At 42.4% G+C, this 22,918-nt stretch overlaps 1 protein-coding gene across 11 annotated transcripts in view; it reads right to left on the bottom strand.

The window, feature by feature from the left end:
- The window catches only part of EHMT1 (euchromatic histone lysine methyltransferase 1), a 154,321-nt gene that overhangs the window by 74,681 nt on the left and 56,722 nt on the right, over nt 1-22,918 (bottom strand). For 4 of the 11 annotated variants that reach the window (XM_019540598.1, XM_019540602.1, XM_019540597.1 and 1 more), the window contains exon 2: nt 5,719-5,806. The exons of 1 other annotated variant lie outside the window; for it this stretch is intronic. In XM_019540598.1, coding sequence (XP_019396143.1) covers nt 5,719-5,806 — 88 coding nt within the window. Of the gene's footprint in view, nt 1-4,621; nt 4,818-5,718; nt 5,807-8,858; nt 8,964-16,514; nt 16,619-19,291; nt 19,385-22,918 lie in introns of those variants that run through there. 6 more of the 11 variants (XM_019540604.1, XM_019540605.1, XM_019540595.1 and 3 more) reach the window with 6 other exon arrangements.

Here is a 22,918-nt window from a genome sequence, read left to right as displayed (position 1 = left end):
GTGATGCATTTTGTTTTTTGACCCCTGCAACATACCAAACGGAGGTTTTAATTGAGCTGTCCACAGTGCTGCCTAGACCAACCTTCCTGAGTGGTTAATTAAGAACCCTGCGGTGTGGTTACACAACAACAAATCCTCTGCTGTCCTCCTGTTTGTCCACTCGCTAAGCTTCATCAGGACCTGCCGAATTTTTAACATTCAACATTTCCTGCCTAACACTAAAAACATGTCCCCCTTCCAGAATTCAGACAGAACCACAAACAATTGTGTACCTTTATGATCCCCATCCCGTTACCTTTCTAAGACCAGGAATTAAACAATTAATAAAGTTGGCATGTAAATGACCATCACTGGGTCTCTGTGTTTGCCCTGCTCCCAGCTATCACTCCCGGCTCTCCGTAGACTCAGCCAGGCCCTCTCTGCATCACTTTCACATGCTTGGCCTTTATGAAGTGTTCAACCATGACCATTACACAAGAAAATATTGAGAGGGGCTGAGATACAAGTCACCACATACCCCAGCCCCGCCTGCTGTAGTTTATGCTCCTTTTCTGGCTTTCCTTGTGCTGGATTTTTACCTTTTCAAAAAATTCATGTTAGTTTTTTCTGCTGCTACAAAGCTGCTCCATTCTACTGGTCAGCTTGCCAACAGCTGCCCCCAAGCAGACTGTGTACGACAAATGAACTATGGTTCATGCCAGCTGTTCAAACTGCAGCCAGAGGGAAACTGTACTGCATCTGTACTGACAGAATGGGATGAGTAGGCCACCAGGACTTATACCCCTTCAATTCAGTTCCCAGCCTTTAGATAAGCACCTAATTCTTTTAGACCCCTTGGAAAAGTGACACGCTCCCATTCCCAACGGCACAGCCCAGAAAAATATAAGAGATACAAGCCCTCCTGCTTCAAGCCATAAGCCAGCTGCAGTCACTGGGATTAAGGGGGAAAAATAATAATAAAAAAATCTTGCTGCAAGTGAATGCTGTTCATATATCTATTATGGGGTTTGTTTGTTTGTTTTTTGTTTGTTTTTTTTACACATTTCTCTGAACCACAGGGACACGGACTGCTGCTGGAGACAGGACTCCCAATTCTTTCGATCTGATAGGTTATTCTCTAGGTTTGATGGCATCTTCAGACATAGAGACAGTGCACACAGCTGTGCTTCCTCAGATTTATCAAGGAGATCTTCAGCTGCAGCAGGAAATAAAGGAACCCCAAACACATCAGTTCACTTGATCGGGTTTGTGGGTCTTATGGTTTGTCATAACAAACAGCTCTCCCTCCTTCTCAAAGGAAAAAAAAATGACACGGGAAAGCAGAGAAATAATAATCGAAATAATAATTTTTTAAAAACCCGAAGGAGGGATACTAGTTGAAAGGTTCCCAGCTGGCATCAAAACTGCAGACAATAATTCTGTAGTCACTTTAAAAAGAAGCTACCACCCATTTTTTCAAGCCAAGATCCTGAAAGTTTCAAAGCCAGGCAGTAAAAGAGACCTGGTGATTCTGAGCCAGGTGCTCAGCTGACACCAGGCCCGGAATCCGGCCATCTACTTGCGGTGTCAAGTCTCCAGGTAAGAGACCATTTCCAATCTACTCAGAGACTGATCAGTAATCAAACAAGAAGAAAACGCTTTTATATTTCAATTGCCAGGACCAAACCATGACAGTGACTGAAATCTGTCCCTATTCGGTGGCCTGTCTGAAATGCGGGAGATTATTTCCAATGGAAAATAGTCCAAGACCCTCACTGTCCACACCACCACGTGCCCTGAGCTGATCTGTGCAGCAGTTTTCTGTTGCTGTCCTGCCCCTAACAGAGGCCTACTAGCCTGCCTGTTCTTAGTTCATGAGTTCATCACAGAAAGGACTGCTCGTGAACACCCGGGAGGCATCGTCCAAGTAGCTGCAGCTACCACAAATAAATACCGACTTCTTGCTCTGACTGGCTTCCCTGTGCACAGACACAGCAGGGGACGCTGGTGAGAACCGAGCCATGGAGAGCAAACAACCCTCTCTCCCTTTCTAAAGGGGAGAGGCACAAAGGTAGCGACAATGCCCCCTACGCTGCACCTGCTTCTGACAAAGAAGCGTTGTACTGGCACTTCCCCACCAGCATTGAAACCCATCTGAAAAGAAAAATAACGCAGGAGAAATGTTTAAGGTTGACCTTCTTTTAAAAGCAGAAGTGGGTCTTATTTGTGAATCTGTAAGATGACTCTGGGCTCCTCTGCTACCAGAATCCCTTGCTATCGTTCTCACAAGATGGCTGCCTCAGCAGTCACAGAAAGGCTGAGCACAGTGGAGAACTTCATTTTCAATCACACTTGTCTGCCCATTCATTCTGCAACTAGGTTCTTAGCTGAAACTTTCCACTTGCTGAGCGGAGCAGAACAGGTGCAGCAGCCTGCTTTGAAAGAACCAGCGAGATGTAGCAGGGAGGTCTCCGGTGTGGACATTAGCAGAAGAATTTAAGTCACTCAGTTGTGAGAAGTGATTCGTTACTTAGCTACTCGCAGCAACAAAACAAAATACACCACAATCTTCATAAATGCAACAGCAACTTTTCTTTCATTCACCTCTTTCCACCCCAGGAACTGACCTAAACTTCCCCCCATACAAAGAACAAAACTAGCACCTTTCCCTACGGCTGTGGGAAATATCACTCTATTCACTGCTGTAGTAGTCTCCCGTAGGTTTTATAATGGGTGCAATCTTAGATCGAACAGAGCTTTTATTCAAAGTATGCAACTAATACTGAGCTTTATTTTGCCTAGCTATTAATCCCAGAAAAAGAAACTAAAATGACTGACACACTTGAACAGTTCACCTCTATCGATGTAAGTTAAGGTTTTAGTTTAATTTATTTCTCATTCTTACACTCCTTCATAATGCCAGGGTGAAGCCAGAACAAGCAGTGCACAATTGCTACCTTACAAAAAGGGCGCATCTCCACATTATCTTTTAGTCGAGGAACTCAACACATTCAATGTATCAGGTGTCACAAAAAGCCTGTGAGGTAGGTAATATTCAAGCTCATCTTACAGGACTTGGGTACCAAGGACTTGCATGACTTATAAAAGGTCATGCAGTAAGTCGGTGGAAAGACTGGCTTAGAGGGGAAGCATCACTTCCCTGGACCTGTTTGTCATACATCTGCTAATGCATGATAAAGTGTGGTTAGCCTTGTTGATCACTTCGTCACACTGGCAACTCGCATTCATCTTGGAGTCAACTGTGACTCCAAGATCCCTTTCTGCTTCTGTGCTGCTGAGAAGGTCCTCCCCCAGCCAGTAAGTGTGTTGGTGGTTCTTTTTGCCCAGGTGCAGCACTTTGCACTTGTCTTTGTTGAACTGCATCCTATTTCTTTCTGCCCATTTTTCCAACCTGTTCATATCTGCCTGGATCCATTCCCTACCCTCTGGTCTGTTAACTTTGCCCCATAATTTGGTATCATCTGCAAACTTGGACAAGGTGCTCTCCACCCCCTCGTCCAAGTCACTGGTGACGACACTGAATAGCACCAGTCCAAGGACCAAGCCTTGTGGGATCCCACTGCCCACATCTTTGCAGGTCGAAACCGACCCTCTCTGGGTGCAACCCCTAAGCCAATTTGCCACCCACCTGACCGTGTAATCATCTACATCACAGCCTGTCAGTTTATTTATGAGAAGAGAAAGAGATACTGTATTGAAGGCCTTCTTAACATCTAGGTGGATGACATCTAGGTAGATTGTTACCAGTGATTGCCTGTATGAGGAATTTTGTCTAAGCTCAATCTCTGAAGTGCTCCTAACTTCTTCCTACTCCAGGGAGAGGGGTGAGGAAGTATATAATGAGGAAGTGTAGCATCCTTTAGCTCAAACAGTAAAATCTCAGGCTTTTCAATCAAAAGTTCAATCCTCAGAGTTTTAGACCCTGGGTGCACTCCTTGCACATAACCTAGGCAAGGGAATACTCGCAAAACAACAAAGTCTGGTCAGCTCTTGTTCCAAGTGGCAGATGACAGTTCCCACCCAATCCCAAGCTCTCTCAGGCCTAATCAAAAGGCAGATGTATCAGAAACCTGACATGGAATCTTTTTCCTAGGTGATTTGCAGATTCTTTGACAGACCCAAAAGTCTCTGATAGGTTGGAGAAGTGTCCAGTTCTTGGGATGTTTCACCAAACACCAAACCTCCCAGCCACGTGCATTGCCTCCACTGCTACATTCTGTGCGGTCTCTAAGGAAACCATTTCATGACAACTTGTCAGGCAGTTGTAACAATTTAACATTTGGGCAACACTTGAAAACATAAATCACCATATAAGTGCTAAGTTTTACTGTTAATAGAACTGGTGAACATTAACTAATTGAACTTCTGTGACAGACAAAGTTGGTAAATGAAGGTCAGATAAGAACAATGTATACAGCCACACAATCCAATCATCATGCAAATCACAGTCAGGCATGTTTAAAAAAAATACGATAATACACATATTATTCTGCAACAGGGAATGGAAGTTACACAGCTTGGATTCCAGGACTTGCAATTTTCTGAGACACATGAAAATAATAATAATAAAAAAAAAGAGTTGGCAGATTGAAAGAAGGGGGATTGCTTGGGAGTCCAATACCTTGTGAAGCACTGAGACTGGAAATGAATGCTTTATACCATTGCACAGCTGGGATTCTCAGCTTCCCTATGTCACACTGTATGCTGTTAGTCCAAGTCAGTCAAGAGGTGTCAGACTCCAAAGTATCATTCTCTTCTGATCATCATCTACGATTTTTTAACCCACCTGATTCCAGAGACTGCTGTCTTGAGACCAGCTAGAGTGAGAAAGCAATGGTTTGTATCATATTAAAGAAGCCTAATATTCCAGGCTTAAGCAAACAGAAGGTACCAAGTCAGATTCTCCTCTGTTATGCTGATGACACTAAATCAGACCCATCTGAATTTCACCTCCAGTCCTCCAAATCTTAATCATATATGTAACGCTGACATCAAGTGGGATTGCTCACATGCTTACAGTTACATACATGGCTGCTTGCTGGGCAAGGGCATTAGCCTCTAACTAAAGCAGTCTTGTAAGGAAGTGGTTTTTAAAAATGGTGTCAGAGTGTTGAGACAAGAGAAGAAACACAGTACTCAGAAAGGTGTCAATTTTTAAAGATCTGATATTCCATGTCCAGCCAAGATCAGAAATATTTCGATGACGCCAGTTCAGTGCTTTTCTAAACCCCTAACCTATTGAGTAGGGCAAAGTATGTCAGTCCCCGCAGAGGCAACAACAAAATCCAAAAAGCAGTAGCTGCTCACTGTGCTTGCATGCAAATAGTTCTTCTGATATCGGAATCCATCAAGTCCATTTGTTTTATAGCCATTAATAATACAAAAATTAGGAAACCAGGGGTCAAACTTCATCAGTTCAACCCTGTGAGGAGGTCAAAGTAACTCAGCCTCCTTCCTGTTTCCAAACCCTATCAGAAGCAGAAGTGAGAAGTAAATATAATTATCTTGATGCATGGAGAAAGAGAGAATGAGAAGCAAATTTACATCCTGTGGGGTGTGTTCCTAGTGCTACTGAACCCCCAGGAACACTGTGCCACCGTTTTCAGTGGGAGCAGAACTGAGGTCCTTAATGGACACAGCATATTACCAGTAACCCACCAGGTTGTTTCTAAATGCATGATATTCAGAGTCCCCTTTATGATCAGAGAGCATGCTTACCTTCTTCTTTATTGTTGGTGATATCTTTCAGCAGCTCAGTCTTCATGCAGATGTCTTTCCTACTTTCTCCCTTACTCTGCACTGTTTGCTGGGGTGGGAGAAGAGGAGAGAGAAATAGGCAGGGTTTAGCCCAACATTCATATACGCTATATACATTTAAACAAAGCCAAGTTACAGAAAAATTATTCTAACATCATGGACATGTTGCATATTGCTAACTCACTCCTCTAGGAAACTATCAGCAAGGTCCTGATCAAAGACCAAAAATTCTAAGGCCTGTCAGACCTGACAGCCCACCTTATTCAAGTGTGCACTTTCTTCTGCAGTTGCCATTTATATCTTCTTAGTAAAGACTCAGGCCAAGATTGCTTCAACAGTGACTTTGGGTGCCATATTCAAGGCTACAAAGTGACACCCTAAAGTCACCAGCCAGTTTGGAAAATCTCAGCCTAGCAATGTTAAGAGACTCGGGTATTTTCTCCAGTTTGTTCAAACATAACATACTACATTTCAAATTTCATCATTTAAGACTGCTACATTTATGACAGCTATTTCTCACCAAAAACTCAGTTCTAAGTTCTAGTGGGTTTTTTTTTTAAAGAAATAAACACCAGCTATATTATTCTGTCACTGAGACACTTGACATCAGGCTCCTATCTGGGGTCAGTGTTTTTTCTCCTTAATTTATAAATGCCTGGCCATGAAGAAAAGTACAAACAGTCAGAGAGGGGAGAAAGGTATTTTTTTTTTTTTAAATCCTGTAGGAGGAAGACCTTTTTGACACAGTTCCCTCTTTGAAGGGACAAGCCAGTGTAAAAAGAAAAGATGACGACTGCCTTGCATTATTACAATGAAGCTGTCCTTACAGGAACATCCATCGTAAGGGCTGGGGGATGACAAGGGGAAAGAGTTCATTTCATGCTGCGTGAATCATAGAAGAAGAATAAGCCTAGGTCAAGCCAACTGTTGTAGGCCAACACAGAGAGCAGATGGTGCCTGCAGCCATGTAAATGAAAAGGTTTAAAAACACACTGGGTAAAGAAAACCTGCCCATCTCCCAGAAAGCAAGCAAAGGGAACTGAGACTTATGTGAGCCAGGCACATTAGCTTTAAAAACTCCTTCCATGCAAACAAGGATCTATCTGCACATTGCCCTTCCCATTGTCATTTAAGTCTGAATGCTCCAAGGCTAGCAGCCCAGCTGATCCTGATATTACTGTTACAAGTCACTCTGCAATTTTTGTTTCCATATAAACTCAGCTGCACTGCCAAGTTCTTTTTAGGTCTTACAGCAGCAGGGTCCTTCCTTTACGTATTGCAACAGCCTCTTGGTCTGTTTAGCAAGTCCTCTGTATCAACCCATACTACATCACTGGCAGCAGGCTATTCAGGAAAGCTCAGGAAACACTAAGGCCACCATGTAGGGGGTTAAAAAAATGCTGTCATCGTCTGAAAACCAGTGAACAACTAAGCTAAGCAGAGGAAACAGGTTTGAGGAACTCTACTTGTTAAAGTTTCTAGGAAAACCTGCCTTTTTATCTAAGAAATGAACCAACAAGGGGCAGGTCCTTCCATGGGGAACTGGAGACATTTTGCATCTTAGAGGATCATGCCTCAAATAAGTAATACACGCCCCATTTTCCCCTTCATGCATAAACGCTCTTCCATAAACAAACTGCAAAGATGCATGTCTACGAGGGCCCAATTAGAAAGGAAACTCAGACACTGAAAATAATGCATCCAATTTTTAAGAGGTACAGAAATATTTTTAAAAAGTGATTTAGACTCCAGCTTAGTCCTATGACTGAACAGTTTTAGATGAGACAAGCTTATGGCAAGGACAGGCATCATAGATTTTCCATCATGAAATGATCATTAGTGCAGCCTGAAGACTAAATGCAGGTCAAACTTATCTTTGTTTAGCTAAGAGTTAAAAAATTATTTGTGGGGCACACTTGCATGTATGAATGCCAACTCTCCTCCCTCTTGCCTTGGTGTAAATCAGGAATAACAACTTCAATGACGTCAATGGAATTATTCTGGTGAAGGCTACTGCAAATTAGAGTAGAGTCAGGCCCACTGTATCTATGCAAACACACACAGACACAGGGGCTCTTGCTCTTGAAGAATGAATAACCTTGCCCTTGCAGCAGTGACTGACATAAAATAAAAAAGCCTCTGTACCTCTAACAGTGGCCAGTTTGTTTTCAGACCTTTAGGTTATACAAATAAATCTCTTCCTGCTCCTACCTTTAAACTGATTCCAACTGAAAGCTTCAAGTTTTCAGATTAGCCCTTTTTTTTTTCTGTTCAATTGATCTACATTTTCTGGATTACAGAATGTGATGCCCTTAGCCACAAATCGTCATTCATAAACCCCCTTTCACCTTGCCAGAGGATATGATGCTGCTGCTCAAGTGACGAGGCCTGAAAGAAAAGCCACTGCTAGAACCCTGAAGACTGAGCGGACCCCAGCAACCTGCCTACGGACCTGCGCTCTCCGGGACTGCCATGAGCAGTATCTGGCAGTCCAGAAGCTGGCAAACAAAAGTCGCTTTCTAAAGAGAATCCCTATCCCTGCCACAGAAGCTAAAGATCATTTCTGTCCCATACCACTGTCAAAACACAAGACAGGATTACTCTAGGTTGCTTCTGACAGGCTCACGTGGTCCATATTTCAGAACCACATCCAAATGGCCCTCATTAAAAGCATCAGTGCCCACACCTATAAAAAAAAGAAACAAAAAACCAAACCAGCATAAACTTCACATCAACATCTAAAACAGTCCAATGTTTCTTCAGCCCTGTGGAGGGGGAAAAGACCACTACATGTTTGGAAGCATATTCAGCAAAAAAAGGAGAATTGCTGCAAAGCATTCGAAGCCTGCACCCCATCCAACCAGAGGAGGAGGCAAGTCCCCCCCTTCTTGGTCTCTCAACAGTCAGTTGCATCAAGTTTATGGCAAACATTTGCAGCCTGAAGACAGAATTCAGAAGCAAAGTCCTGCACAACCCACACCACCACCACCACCCACACTCCCTCCTCCAGAGCAGCAGGATTCTGGCTGCCCATCCATTTCCATCCAGCACACAATCCCACCCAAGCTTGTTAGCAGCAACTTTGTTGTAAGTGTCAATACCTCCATTTTTTTCCCCTTATATTCAAAGCAAACTTCCCTTTTTGCTCACACTCCACCATGCCCCAATCTGTCGGCTCCTGATTGGCAGAGAAATCTTATACCCACCCTCCTAGCAGAGAAATGTCTGCTTTCACAGCAGTCCCAACAAAAGCCAACTGCCAAGCACAGCCGGCTTCAGAATAAAAGTCTCACACACTCTTTTTTTCCCCCTTTCCTGCAGCCGTCCGTCTCCATTCCTCTGCCTACAACAGAGTGATTATTAATCTTTAGTCACTGGAGCCTCCACAAAGATTATGCCCCACAACCAATGAAGCCTTATTTTTCCTTCTCTCTCTTTTCTTTATTGTTGCTTTCAAGGGAAACAAAAATTACTGCATTTGAAAAGAGCCTGGGTAGGTCTTTGAAAGGACTTTAAAAACCATGAGAATCCAAATGAAGCTAGCACTAGGGGTTTTTTTTTTCCCCCCTTTCCACCTCGAATATAAGAAATCAAGTTTCCTTAGCTACTTCAAAGCTTAGAAGGGAATGGAAGAAGATTCGAGCGGAGGGGCTGCAGCATTTCCAAACACAGAACTAGAAGCTAAACTGGTTCCTTAATAATTGTTGAAAAAAAATAAAGCTAAAAGAACAGAAAGAAGCTTCTCTTTGGGATTTTCATCAGCCAGCTGCGTTCATTCCCCAGCAACATGGTTCCGATAAAGCTTTTGTGCAAAAAGACAACACATGCATATCAAAACTTTAATCCAGCATTTTGTAGCTGACAAGCCCCCCAAGAGATCAGCGAGTTACATCATGAACCAGAGTTCTCTAAATTTCATACAATGAAAAGAGATATACTAAGATGTCTACCTTCAACCAGGTTTTTCCTCAGTGTCTTAAAATGAACTGTCCAGGAACCTGAGACTTAGAAGAAACCTTTTCCTAATTTAAAAATGCAGCTAAAACAGGTCAGCTTGAAGAAGCATGCACGTGGGAAACAATTAGAGAAGACTAACCCTTCTCTTCTCCAACTATGCAGTGCACTATAGAAAATGCTATTATTTAACATTTAACATTCAGGGCACTAGCCACATCAACACATCTGTTCGCAGACTAGGAAAGAAAGACAGAGGAATGATTTTGAATGGCCTGCAAAGCCTACAATTGGAAGCTTCAAAACTCAATGGATATGTAGCCCCTTTCTCCATGCCAGTGACACCACTCTTCTCCCCACAGGCCACCCACCCACCCCCACAAAACCAGCTCTCCCAACAGATCAAATTCTACTCCTAGGCAAACCTCCAGTAAGCACTTCAACAAAGTAATATTTCACCTACTGTGCAAGGCGGCGGCGAGGTATGCAATATGTACTGTAGCAAGAAAGAAAGACAAGGCTCTTAATAATGATGCAATTCCAGCAGCAGCAGATTCTCATTCACCCTTTATTTTTCTCCCTTTTCCTCCTGAAAATCAACTTTCTAATAATATCCGTTGGCTTACGAAGAAAAAGATAGACATTTAGCAGCTAGTTATTTAGGAAACAGTGATTAAGAAAACACTTGGGGAAAGAAAGATTCTGTTTTCTGTTGTTGCTGCTGTTGACATGTGAAGAGTGTTAACTTCAAGTTTATGCACAGATCATGTCCTGCTGTCCACCAGCTAGATCTAGGATAAACCTTGTTGGCGAGATGCTGGCCTCCTAGGAGTGGCCGCAGAATTATTTCATTCAGGAAGTGGAAGAATGTACCTGGCCTACAAAGCAGTCCCCAGTCTCAAAGCTCCTTTTAAGATTGAGGACATTTCCTTACGAGCCTCTAGCAATCATGTGAATTGTGGCTAATATGCCATATTCAAAACAAGCACCACTCTCCTCGTTTGTTGTCAAACCAGATTAGTCTTGTGATTCTCTTGCTTTACCAAGCAATTCAGGGGACAGTTTCAGTGCATGGTTTCCCTTGCCTCCTATAAAACAACAGTATTTCTCTCTCCCCCTCACACACACCCAAACTTTTTAATATTCAGCTATAATCAGTCAACTAGCAAACAAGGGAAGGTGCAAGTCTCTGCATGCAAAAGCCAGGAACAGAGACATGGGCATGGAAGGTGAAAGGTCCTAAGTCCAAGTGACTTTTCACAACACAAATTTGTGATGATGGTCTTCGGTCTTTACGCAAAAAAAGTTTTTGGCAGCACCTCCTACTAACCCTGGTCTTCCTGCAATTTTTGTAGAAAAACCACTCTCAGTCGGAGGTACAATGTTTCTACCAGACTACTTACATCAGCTTAGCCCCTAGCCTGGATGTAATTATACCAGTATCGAGGTAGTTTATCCTGGCACTGCTTTTTTTTTGCTTTCCTTGTGTAACTTCATACTGATATAGCTTTGTCCACAGTAGGAGTGTTGAACTGCTTTAACCATATCCCAGCATAGTTAAACCACTACACCCAGAATGTATAGACAGGCCCTAAACGCTCAGCGTACAAAGGCATTCTCCTCCTCACACAGTCTGAGGTTTACAGAAGTGCTGGTCCATTATTCACAGCTGTTGCCTTCCCCTCCTTAACACTGGGAGGGTGTGGGGAGGAAAAGAAAGCCTGGCAACCCATCATTATCTGTAGCAAAAGCTAAAAAATCTCCCACTGGCTGCAAACCATCCTTTGGAGGAACTTCAAGTCCCCTAGAAGATTAGCAAAAAATCAACCAAACAGAAAAAGCGTGCCCAAAGCAAAGCAAAGCCCACGGCGGACAAACGAGACCCATTTCGAAGACGAAGTCTGGTGTGCAGTCCTCATCAAAACGACCTGAAGCACTTCTCCAACCTGCGAGGCTCCTCTCATCCCCAAAATCATCATATCCGTCACAGCACTTTGCTCTCTCTTCCACTCAGCTCTTCACAGCTCCAGAAGGAAGTTGCAGACAGGGTTTTGCTTCGCATTTCCAACTTCAGAAGCCAGGTTTGGGGAGAGTGCAAGGGCAAGGGGAGGAGTGTGGTGGGGGGAAAGGTGCACAAAAATACTCTCCCCACCCCCCAGCTCAAATGAGCTTGAGATTTCTTGGAGTGCAGAAGGCCTCATTCAGCTATCGCTCCCTCTTCAAGCAAAACTTTGGGTTACCTGTAAGTAAGCTGGAGTGCAGGCCAGGCAGCAAAACACCAACTCCTGCAAACTGAGACAGGGACAGGGAGAAGGGAGGGAAAAAGACTGCAGTTTAGGGCCTGTCTCTAATATCTACAGACAAACCTCTCCAAGACTTTATTCTTCCTGAAAACGATCAAGCAAGATAGCACTGATGAGTAGCCAAAGTCCTAAAGGTAGGAGATCCTCAGAGTCTGTCGGCCATGGCCTACAGGCTTAGTCCCAGAAGTATTCTTTCTGCTCTGTCATTAGGATGGAGCCTGATCTTTTCCTTCAATCCCAAGAATTGCACTGAATTAGATCATCTTTCTCTGATCACCTCCCCCTACAGGCTGTTCCTGAGCATGCTCAGCTCGGCCTTCTACTGCCATTTCATAACTGCATTGTTTACAGACACACAGTGACCTGCCATTTTTTGACAGTAAAATAGAAGCTACTATCTGCAACACTAGTGCCTCTCACAGCCAGAGTTAATTCGCAGCCCTGCTCAGACCAAGTCTCTCATTACAACCAGGATGCAGTCAAGTTCATGCCTTGCAATAAAAATCCAATTTGAAGAAAAGAATGATAAAAAAACCTCTGGAAATGAGCAAATTCTGACACGGTGGGGTTTTGTTTTAGGTCAAAAACCACCTGCTCCACAAATTCAATCTAGCAGGAACAAGCTAACCCTTTTGTGGGGCAGTGGAGGGAAAACAGAGAGCAGGGGCTTCAAAGGAAAATGTCAACCAGGATTTTAGCTTCTTCAAATCACAACTGCGCTTCGATGTCACCTCAAAAATCTAATATTCAGCCCACCGTGCCATCCTCTGTCAAGCTGCTCCCTCGGAAAAAGAGAGCTTGGGAAGATGGTATTTCCCTTGAATAAACAACTTGGCGTAGTCCCAGCACATACAGTTTTTCCTTTAAATGCAAACCAGAGTATTTTCACAGGCACACAGGAAAACGAGAGGAGAAGGAGGGAGAAAAGTTCCCCATTTAACACCAAGAACTCCATGAAAAGCCTGGCAAGGTTGCTAGAGTCCTTCTGCATTTCAGCTCTCTCTCTCCTTTTACGTCTCACATCATACTTCACAGGTGAAAGCAGCTTTACGTTATAGAGAAGAACAAATGCCAGAAAACCCATCAGTTTCCTCACCCTTGGAACAAGGACAATTTGTTCAAAACTTCCCTTGTGCAAGGCAGACTATTGCTCAGCCCCACAGTATGGCAGCATTTGCCTGTTAGAGGCTCTGAACCCACGCTGCCTCCCCCCATCTTCTACCACTCTTCTTCTTTCTGATGGATTTTGAAGGAAAAACTAATTGCCTTGGATATGAGGAGAGGGAATGAGTTTCCTAAACAGCTGTTATTATGGCTCCCAGAGCATCAGAAAAAATCATCTTGCTAGCAACTTTTTTTTTTTTTTTTTTTTTTTACACATTCCTGTTAGCGTGTACAGTATGTGTCTCACTCCTGCTGCTTTACTGACTACTCCAAGTTCTGACGTGCATTGCCATACGCTGAGCCTACCTTCCCATTCCCCCCACCCTCTCCACACACCAGCCCCACTTCCACATAGCCATCAGAGGCAAATGAACCAGCTTGGTACTCCATAAAAGTGCTAAAACAAGAATCAAGTTCAAATAAAAAGCATGGAGGGGAGGAGGGGGTGGAGGGAACTGAATTCATACCAGAATGACGGAAACAGGACATAAAGGGAAGATCACGTTACAGCTTCCAGGTTCTTCTCTACTGAGGGAAGTTGATTTCCAAACCCTAAAAACTTTCAGTAATGAAAAAAAAAAAAAAAAAGCTCTGAAAAAGGTAGCAAGGGTGACATGTGAGATTTGTCCCTAAATGGCTGATGGTAGACTGCACAGGAAGAACACTAGCTTCTTCAAGCCTACTGCAGCAGTTTGCATATGATTTTCAGTGCTTCAAGTATTTAGCCCTTAAGTGAAAGGCAAGGTTATTCTGTCATTCCAGTTTGACAGAAGTCTCCAAATTGATTGTTTGACCCTTCCAAGTATCAGAAGCAGAAATGGGAGGAAAGAAATGTATTGGGGGGGGGGGGGGGAGAACAGAAAGGAGGAACAATAAAAAAAAAAAAGGTACCATATGACTCCTACCCCACAAACCTGCTGGTCATGATGGCAGAGGGTCTTTAAATGTCCTTATTTGTCTGAATGAAAAATTTCCCCTCCATTGTACAAAAAGAATGCGATCCTTTGTCATTAGGAGATGGTACCACACAAGAAAGGTCACACTGGCATTGGGATTTTTGCAGCATACCAGTGTTACTAGGTAGGATTTCAAATCCTGGAAGAAGAAATAAATGAGCACTGCAATACAACCAGCCCGAATACTCGTGTTCCATATGATACCCAGACGCAGAAGCAGCCTGATCCCGCAAGATGAGGACTGCCCTTGGCTCAATGAAGAGTTAAGGGCACTGACCACCCTCGGGTGATAATGTCAGCAGACAAGTCTTGCTTAAGATTATGGAGGGCATGATTCTGAAAAATACTGAGCATTCAACTGAAGATAAAGGCAACAAGATCTGCAGGTACTGAGCACCTCTGCAAATCAGCCCTAAAAAAATGCCCTAAAAAAATTTACAAAAAAACCCAAAAAACATTCAGCTGAATCCTCCAGCACATCCTGAATTCCACATCTAACCCAACAGCACTATATTTTTGTGCGTTTTCCACAGGAACGTACAGAAATGCATACAGATCAGACTAGAAAAATTCGACCTACCCATCGTTTTGGGGACAATCAAAAGAATTTTGAGAATAATTCACCCCTGTCCCCCAGTCCTACTAGTATAACCATGACAGGGACAGTCAAATAGACTGCATCTGGGCTAGTACATTTCCATGTCTTTTGGAGGGCTACTGTAGGCCATATGCATTATGACTACATAAAGAAGCATAATGGTTAGTTTCAAATAACAGGAACAAACAAAGACCTGAACACATAAGGTTATGGCTATTAACCCCTATGCTGCTGAAGACAGACCCAGAATTTTAAAGCTATATATAAGGTGGATGGTAGCATCTTTTGAAGGCATTTGCCAGGGGTCAGTCTGTATGCCTGGACTGCCCAAAATGCTGAGGAACAGTCTATTGTGCTGATAGCACTACAGTCATGGTATCAGAGGGGCACCTGTCTGCACCAGTGGTAATCTGTGTTGCCTCAGCATCTTTATTACAAACCCATTTGCAACGCAAACCTCCAGGTTTCTGGAAAGGAACTTACAGCTTAAGATTTCAGACAAGGAATTTGCTTTTTCTCAATAGATTTTAAAAGAAACCCTGTTTGTTTCTTCACCGTCATGCTTTCAACCTGCACTCACGAGACATAAGACAACATTCATGATAGCATTTGCAGTCCATCAGACAGACATTTTGCTGATCATTTCCCCTACTTTCTCATGGTAGTGTTGCTTCTTCCCCTTAGATAAAAAATTAGTATCTATTAAAGTAACAGTAAGAGCTTTCTCTAAAACCAACAACTGTGAGACTCCAGCCTATTTTTTTCAGGCCAGCAGGGGGTGGTAGCATCACCCACAGTTCTGGCAGCTCTGCAATAATCAAGGGACAACAGTGAAGGTCAAGACTGAAGTACACACCCTAGCTCAAAAGGTCTTTATTTCTGTCGATCGTAGAGAGGACCAGGAGGCTGTTAACATACAATGTAAACAGGAAAGCAACATGGCAGAGTGAGATGTGACAGTTTTAAGCAACATTTTAAATACCCTGGCAGCAGGCAGCTTTTGCCATGAAATAAAAGAAAATCCCAATGGTTCACTCAGTCCCTCGCCTGGATGACAGGCTAATGAAGAAAGGATTCTGCTCTCCGAATTAATGGATACCTTTGCCCTCCTGCCATCCCAAAAACTGAACTGTAGGCTTGCTTGGCATCAGCCAAGGCTGTCAAACTGTTTCTAGCAAGCAGGTGAAATCCTTCTGCAGGCCCTCTCTTGTCTTTGAAACCTTGGTCTTCCCACAGTTTAAAGACCCCACCGTTTTCTCCCCTCTGATATGAAATGGAAAAGAGGGGCAGGGGGAGCCCTAGGTAGAACCAAACATTTGAAAGAGACTCCATGCTAAACAGGAACACCCCTCCAAACAAAGACAAGGTAGAGACTCACTGGATTTGTAGAATCGGAGTACCAGCTTCCTTAGACAGACACATATCATTTAAGACTCAGAACTGTGTACAAGTCTACTGAACAAAACAGTCATCAGAGCAGCCAGAAAGTCTGCAAAGCATGCGCCTGCCCTGGCCACTCTCTAAATCTCCTCCTTTGAAAGAAAGCCCACACCCCATCCTGCATGCTGCTGTCTCACTAGGCAATACACACATTTCTGCTGTGCTGTTCTTTCTTGCATAGGACAACAAAATAAATACAAAATCCAGCCATGATTATCTTAACTGTCTTCCTCCTCTCAAAGGTTTCTCCTTTTCTACCTGACAATAGTCTGTCTCCGGACACAACCTGAGGGAATCTGCTATTTATGACATATGGAGCATGGACACTACAAGTTACTGTACCTGCAGACATCTGTTGTCTTCTTTTGATGAAGACTCAAAGAGTTGCATATTCCAGATCCTCATGAACAGTGATTCAGTTTCTGCTCATGTGATAAAAGCTCCCTCTACAGAGTGAGCATGCCCAGTGGAGACCATTTCACTGTTCACTCCAAGCTGCAGCCATTTCACAGAGAACCTGCAGACTTAAGGGCTTCCATTGGAGCAACTATTATCTAAGGCATCAGAGGGATACAGCGTCTGTCCTGGTACAATACACAGTTAATAAAGATAATCTGTCAACATTCTGACACAATGCCAAGCCTAAGACTGATCATAGCCTGAAAACCCCCGTTAAAAACCATACAACAATGTGTTTTGTTACAGTGGCCTTCAAGAGTAGCCCTTCCTTGCCTATGAAAAAGAGATGCTGCGTATTAGCATTTACATTTGAGGGCACATGTGCTAATTATATTCTGCTTAATAAAACTGTGTGCCTTTTGAATGCTGGGATAAATGCACGTGGGTCAATCAGCAAATGTACAGTGTCCAACTGAAAGTGAATTTGAGATTTGATATGCTGAGTTGAAGGGCTGTCATTTTTCACTTCAGGGATTTTATAATACAACGTGACCTTGCGTAACCAACCTTAAAAACATATCAGAAACAATCATCAAAAAGAAAAAAAGTGAATGAACTGATAGGAAAGTATTAGGTGCAGTAGTTCTGAGCTGAGCCTATGTCGAACCATAAGATACAACTGGCCCAGCTAGCAGGATAAAAGAAGAAATTTTAGCTTCAAAATCACTAGTAGTTTGCCTCTGTTCCGTTTCACAATTAAACACAAAGTCTTGGCAACCCTCATATCTGCTAAAGCTCCCAGTAAAACTGCCTGAGCAACTCGCAGGAACATCTGTAAGCAGAGATCAGCTGGACTGGATTCAAATGCAAAAAGTGACATATTTATCACAACGCCAAAGTACGTGGGTTTCTTTATGTTTAATATTTTCTGGAGCACCTCCCACAAGAAAGGAGGAAGGGAGGATGGAAGAGAAGAGAGAAAGAAGGGAAATTCTTAAATGGAGTCAAGTACCTCCTGCTTGTTCTTCAACATGGAAAAATGCAATTCTCCCAGAAAGCAGGATTGAGGAAGAAGTTTCCCTTTAAGGCTCAACGTTAAAATAGCCACTAGTTCAACATATTGCATCACAATGAACAGAGATGAAGAGGGAAAGCCTGGCCTGCACAAAGGGAGAAAACACATGAAAATCCGCAGTGAGAAGCTGAAAAGCCCAATTTTACATCTTTTAGACAATGCATGAGAATCAAGTACACTAAATTCTAGTTTTCACAGTGAAGCAAATCCTACGAGCTTGCCCTTCCTCCCTTTACTTAGCAATGCAAGAGACTGTCATGATCTTCTATTATCACACACTGGAAACAAGCAATATCAATTTTCTCCACCCCATGCATTTACTTCACCATCTTACACATAGACATTTGCAAAGTGGTAATGGTTAAAACAGCAACAGCAATCTTCCATAGCACTGCATCTACTAAAATGACGCTCTTTTCCTCTCTCCAAGAGGAGACGTTTCACTACCAAATGGTTAAAGCACACCAGGCAAAATCGAGAGGATAAAATTGATCAAGGAAACTTAAGGTGACAGAAGGAAGTGAGGATATCACCTTTACTCCTGGGTTGTTTTCCTAAAATAGCTTTAAATTATAAGGCATATCAATGGGATTTTTTTCTGGCCTTTATTTCAATCACTGGAAAATGCAACGGTAACCTCTTTAGTATAAAAAAGGAAAAACACAAAAGACAACCACCCAAAAAACAACAAAACCTGACAAGGCAGACAAAGGTATATTATCCATTGCAACAAAAGGAGTACTGTAGTTCTAACCAAAGACAGCCCTAAAATTGGTCTATCTACTGTTATGCCTCTTCGCAGCATGAATTTATAAACCTAACATTAAAAAATATGGAAGGGGATACAACAAATTTCATAACAACTGCAAACTCAAAAGAGCTAATCTAGTCAAAACACATTTTTAGAGCTAAAATTTCTCTCAAACCATGTTACAGTATTCATTCTTTCAGTAGGCTCACAAAGACAGCACTTCTTACTGCAGCTCAATGCTAGAAATGTTTTCACTGCTAAAATTAAAAATACATGGAAAACAGAAGTTAATGCAGATGCCAATTTGTTTTTCATGTCTCCCCTCCATTTTGAAAGCATCTCTTCCCAAGCCTTACAGACTGATACATTTTCAAACAGCATATTGGGGACACTTCAACAATTCACTGAAAACTCAAGCAAAACAATCAATTAGCATCTTACCAGGCACATTTCACAGTGTCACAGTGACACTGTACAAAAGGATCAACATGATTTGTGCGTTAGTTATTGAGGTTATGGTCAAGTTATTTACACTTATGAAGTCCAAAGAGAAAAAATGAGCTCCTAAGCAGCCCTTAAAATCTCACACGCCATTAGCTGCACCACACTGCCATTCAAAGGCCAGTCTCCTAAAGCAACACTGGTACGTGCATCATGTCTTGCTTCAGGAGCAAAAAAAAAATTAAGAAATAAATCTCTTCTTTTGGAACTAAAACCGTTTCATGGAAAGCTGCAAGTCGCATTGAGATAATCAGTTACGATACCTAGGAGTGAAGTTAAACAACAATCTTGTTCGCAGCTCTTGAGTTTAACCGTGTCCTGACAGACCCAAACGCTGTCATGTTACTGTTTCATGCCCAGGACGAAGCTGTACTCGTGTTTTAAGGTGCTTACTGTTTGATGGAAGCTACAGTGCTTCTTGCTCTGTTTCCTACTTGGTCCACATGAACAACAGTCCTGCTTTGGCCACATGACCTAGCTCCCTCTACAGGTCTGTGTGCCACAGTAAGCATGCTCAGAGAGGAGACCATTTCCTTTCAGCCTCTTAGTGTTGTGGAAACTGCAGCCATTTCATGGAAGTCAGGGAGAGCACAGATACAACCTCTTTTTAAACAGATCCTGCAAGACATTAAAAGGAGCCATCTTTTGTACCCCACACGCACATATCCCCACAGACACACGTGTGCACGCACACACAGGCACGGATGGAAGCAGAAAACTGACATTTCAGGGAAGAAGATGGTTATACAAGTTAACTATTCGGTGACTTCAGAAAAGTAGAATCATGTTGCATTGATCTCTCCTCCCCACCTTTGCCAGGAAAGGCTGTCATGAAGATGACTGAGGTGGACTTTCGTTGCTAGTGGAATGAATTTGCACATCAACAACAACAATGAACCAGCCATTTGTATTCAGTTAAGATTTTTTTCCCTTCCCCCTTCTCTCAAATTAACCCAAGCAAGGTCATCATCAAACTGCATCTTGTGTGGGTTGCCTTGCTAGGGACACTGTATCACTTTGCTGTTTAAAAATGTGTTCTGCCCAGGACCATAAAACTAGCAGATATTTTTAAACTCCCAGCTCTCTGGCCTGTTCCAAGATTCGAGGCTTGAATATCCTTTTAGGAGCTCCCATTTTAAAAAGAAAAAGACAGCAGAACGACAACCTTCGTTCAACAAAGGACACATGGTTCCTAAGGGCTTTTGCTTAATTACACCATTACATATGTCATTTTCACAGCTTCTTTTAAAGAAGAAATAAATGTGGGAGGGAAGGGAAGATGTTTCTACTGTCAGAAGATGACCAGTATTTGGTCCTGCAAAATGCAGGAGTTTTTTTTGATTTTGCCTTGCCTCCCTTGCTGTTTCATACCCTACCTAGCACTAAAGCTGCTTTTCTCTTTTCAGCTATCTTAAAAACATAGTGAACAGGAGAGTTTAAGAGGTAGAGAAACCTTCTATAAAAATCAATTAGGATTCCAAAAGGAGCTCTCATATTTTTCCCCCATTGTTAAAAATTACTCATCAGCTTCACAACAAGTTATTAAAATGCCTCCTTCCTGCCTCAATGAATATTTAGGGGGGGGATGTTCCTGCGAGGTGCTGAATCCCCCTCAACTCCCAATGCTGGAGACATCAAATGCCTATTGAACACCTTGCAAGGTGAGACGCCCCAGTCTGAAATGTACTGAGCAGGCTCCTGGACTCCTGTTCCACCTCACAATCTGAAACCTGGGTCTGTTCAAAGATTTTAAGCCAAAACTACAACAAAGTTTAATTCTGTTTTTATGCCAGTCTGAAGGGCAAAAATGCCCAGGGACTCCGCATAAACGATGTTACACAAACCTATGCAGTGGCAACAGGTATTGAGATGCAAGCTTTTCAAAAAATGGTCCTGTGTTTTAATCAAAAGCGTTCATTACATTGATACAGTAACCCAGAACTAACTGGTTAACTTGCTAATAGGCTGGCAGGTTTGTAACTTAGAAGGTATTGTATCCCTCACAGTGCAAATGTACCAAATCCATGAGCTTTAACACAAAGTAAACTTAGCAGTCAGCATTTCCATTTTGAAAACTCTTCCCTTCTTCATTCAACTACTGCATGTAAGAGCTCCTACTGTACAATAAAGTTTTGCCCGAGAAGGGTGCTGAATGTATCAAGCATATTCCATCTTTAAGAACAGAGATCAAGCTTATTGCTTTAATGACAGTAACAGTTTGTTTTGTTGGCATTGTTGCTGTTTTTATACACCTGGAAAAAGACAGATGGGGTAGGAATGAGAGACATTTCAGTGGATGCACAGTGCAAAGCCATACTGCTCATGATCATAGTCTTCTGCCAGGAAAGCAGGCAGTAAAAATGGCTGCTTACATTCAATCTCACTTGTGCTGCAACACTCCATCGAAACGCTCGAGATCATTTTACAGACGACGCTGCTGGTAAAGTTCATGGTCTTTCCCTTTCCTGGCCTCCCACCCAATTTTGTAATACTATGGACAGACATCCATATGAAAATAGGTTCTTTGTTTCTTGGATTCGTCTGTCCGTAATGCTTTTTATTCCTTCCCCAAAATCATGAACTTCAGACTGCAGTATTAAGCGTTGATGGCTCTGTAAGTGATTCTGTCAACAGTATGAATTTGTGTAAGGAACTGAAGGAGGAGAGGCACTCTTAAAAAGAAAAAGATCCTGTCTTCATGCAAACAGCACTAGTAACAAGGGGAGAGAAATACAGAAAGCATGATATCTCTAAAGAAATTCCTTTTCAGTAACTGCCATGAGGTGGCAGTGGGTCTTTTAAGACTACCTTACTTTTCACACAAACACAATAGGAAACTATCACATGAGCACCAGCATCTGAAACTGTTTAAGTCAAATTTCTTCATCAAGGAAACTTGACCATACAACTCGGGGCTGAAACGATTAACAGCAGAGACACTGACAGAGAAAAGGCCAATGAGATCTATCCTGAAAGCTATTAGTACAGCCCGCATCAGAACCAATGAAAATCAAAACCTTGCTTTTACATGCATTGTTACAATGCACTTCATTTCACATTCACATTTGTTTTTCTCATGAATTTATCCACCACCGCTAACAAGCCAACATTTCTTACTAATTAGAAATTCCATACATCCAAGTCTAGGCATACATACATCTCAGATTCTAGACCGACTTTATCAAAGCATTTCAAATTGGTCAAAAAGTTGCTACAAAGTTGTTGCATTAAACAAATTATTTAATGACTTGATCCTGCTTTTCTTCTGCTCTCACAGTTCACTGAAGGCAATGGGTGTGTTGGATGTTCAACAAATGCAGGACTGGGCAATAAATATGCAAGTTAACTTAGGTAATAAACTGACTCAACAAGCAGACTGACTTTATGTAAGACAGTCATCAGGGACTGAGCAGTACAATGAAAACCTGCAAGTTTTGATCTTAACCAACCACACGCTGGACTATGATATGTAGAGCAACAAGATTCTCCCAGAGAACCAATCTGTTACTTGATGCAGACTAAAGACAGACTGTACATCAGAGAGATTTCTATTAACGAGAGAGAAGCAAAATATACCAACTTTAAGGCCATGCTCCTGTTTTTACAACTTTCTAAAGACATGTTAATATGAATTTGATCACCCAAGAAAATGTTCCCCACAGGATCTATCCACCACCTTAGCACTCATTCTGTAAATCGCCAATCTGTCGCCTTTCTCCACACAGTCAAATCCTCCTTACACCTCCCTAAGACAAACATTGACAGCCAATGCAAATGTTTTATTGGCAGTTTACCATGCAGCTTGCTAGTACAACTGAAGCCAGTCACTTCATACAGCACATATCTGCTAGTACATAGTTATAAAATCCAGGAAAGCAGCTGGCAACTGCATACCCAGTGCAAAAGCCCAATCAATGCAGGTTACAGCTTCTTGCTCTTCACCTCGAAATTTACTCACCAACATACTAAATCATTGTTTGCTCCAGACTGACAACTTACATAAAATACATCCCCATTCCT

This window comes from Crocodylus porosus, unplaced genomic scaffold (assembly GCF_001723895.1).
Source record: "Crocodylus porosus isolate Cpor-Errol unplaced genomic scaffold, CroPor_comp1, whole genome shotgun sequence".
In the NCBI taxonomy this organism is placed as follows: domain Eukaryota; kingdom Metazoa; phylum Chordata; order Crocodylia; family Crocodylidae; genus Crocodylus; species Crocodylus porosus.
The sequence above is the reverse complement of the archived record's forward strand: the minus strand, read 5'-3'. Positions and strand labels throughout refer to the sequence as shown.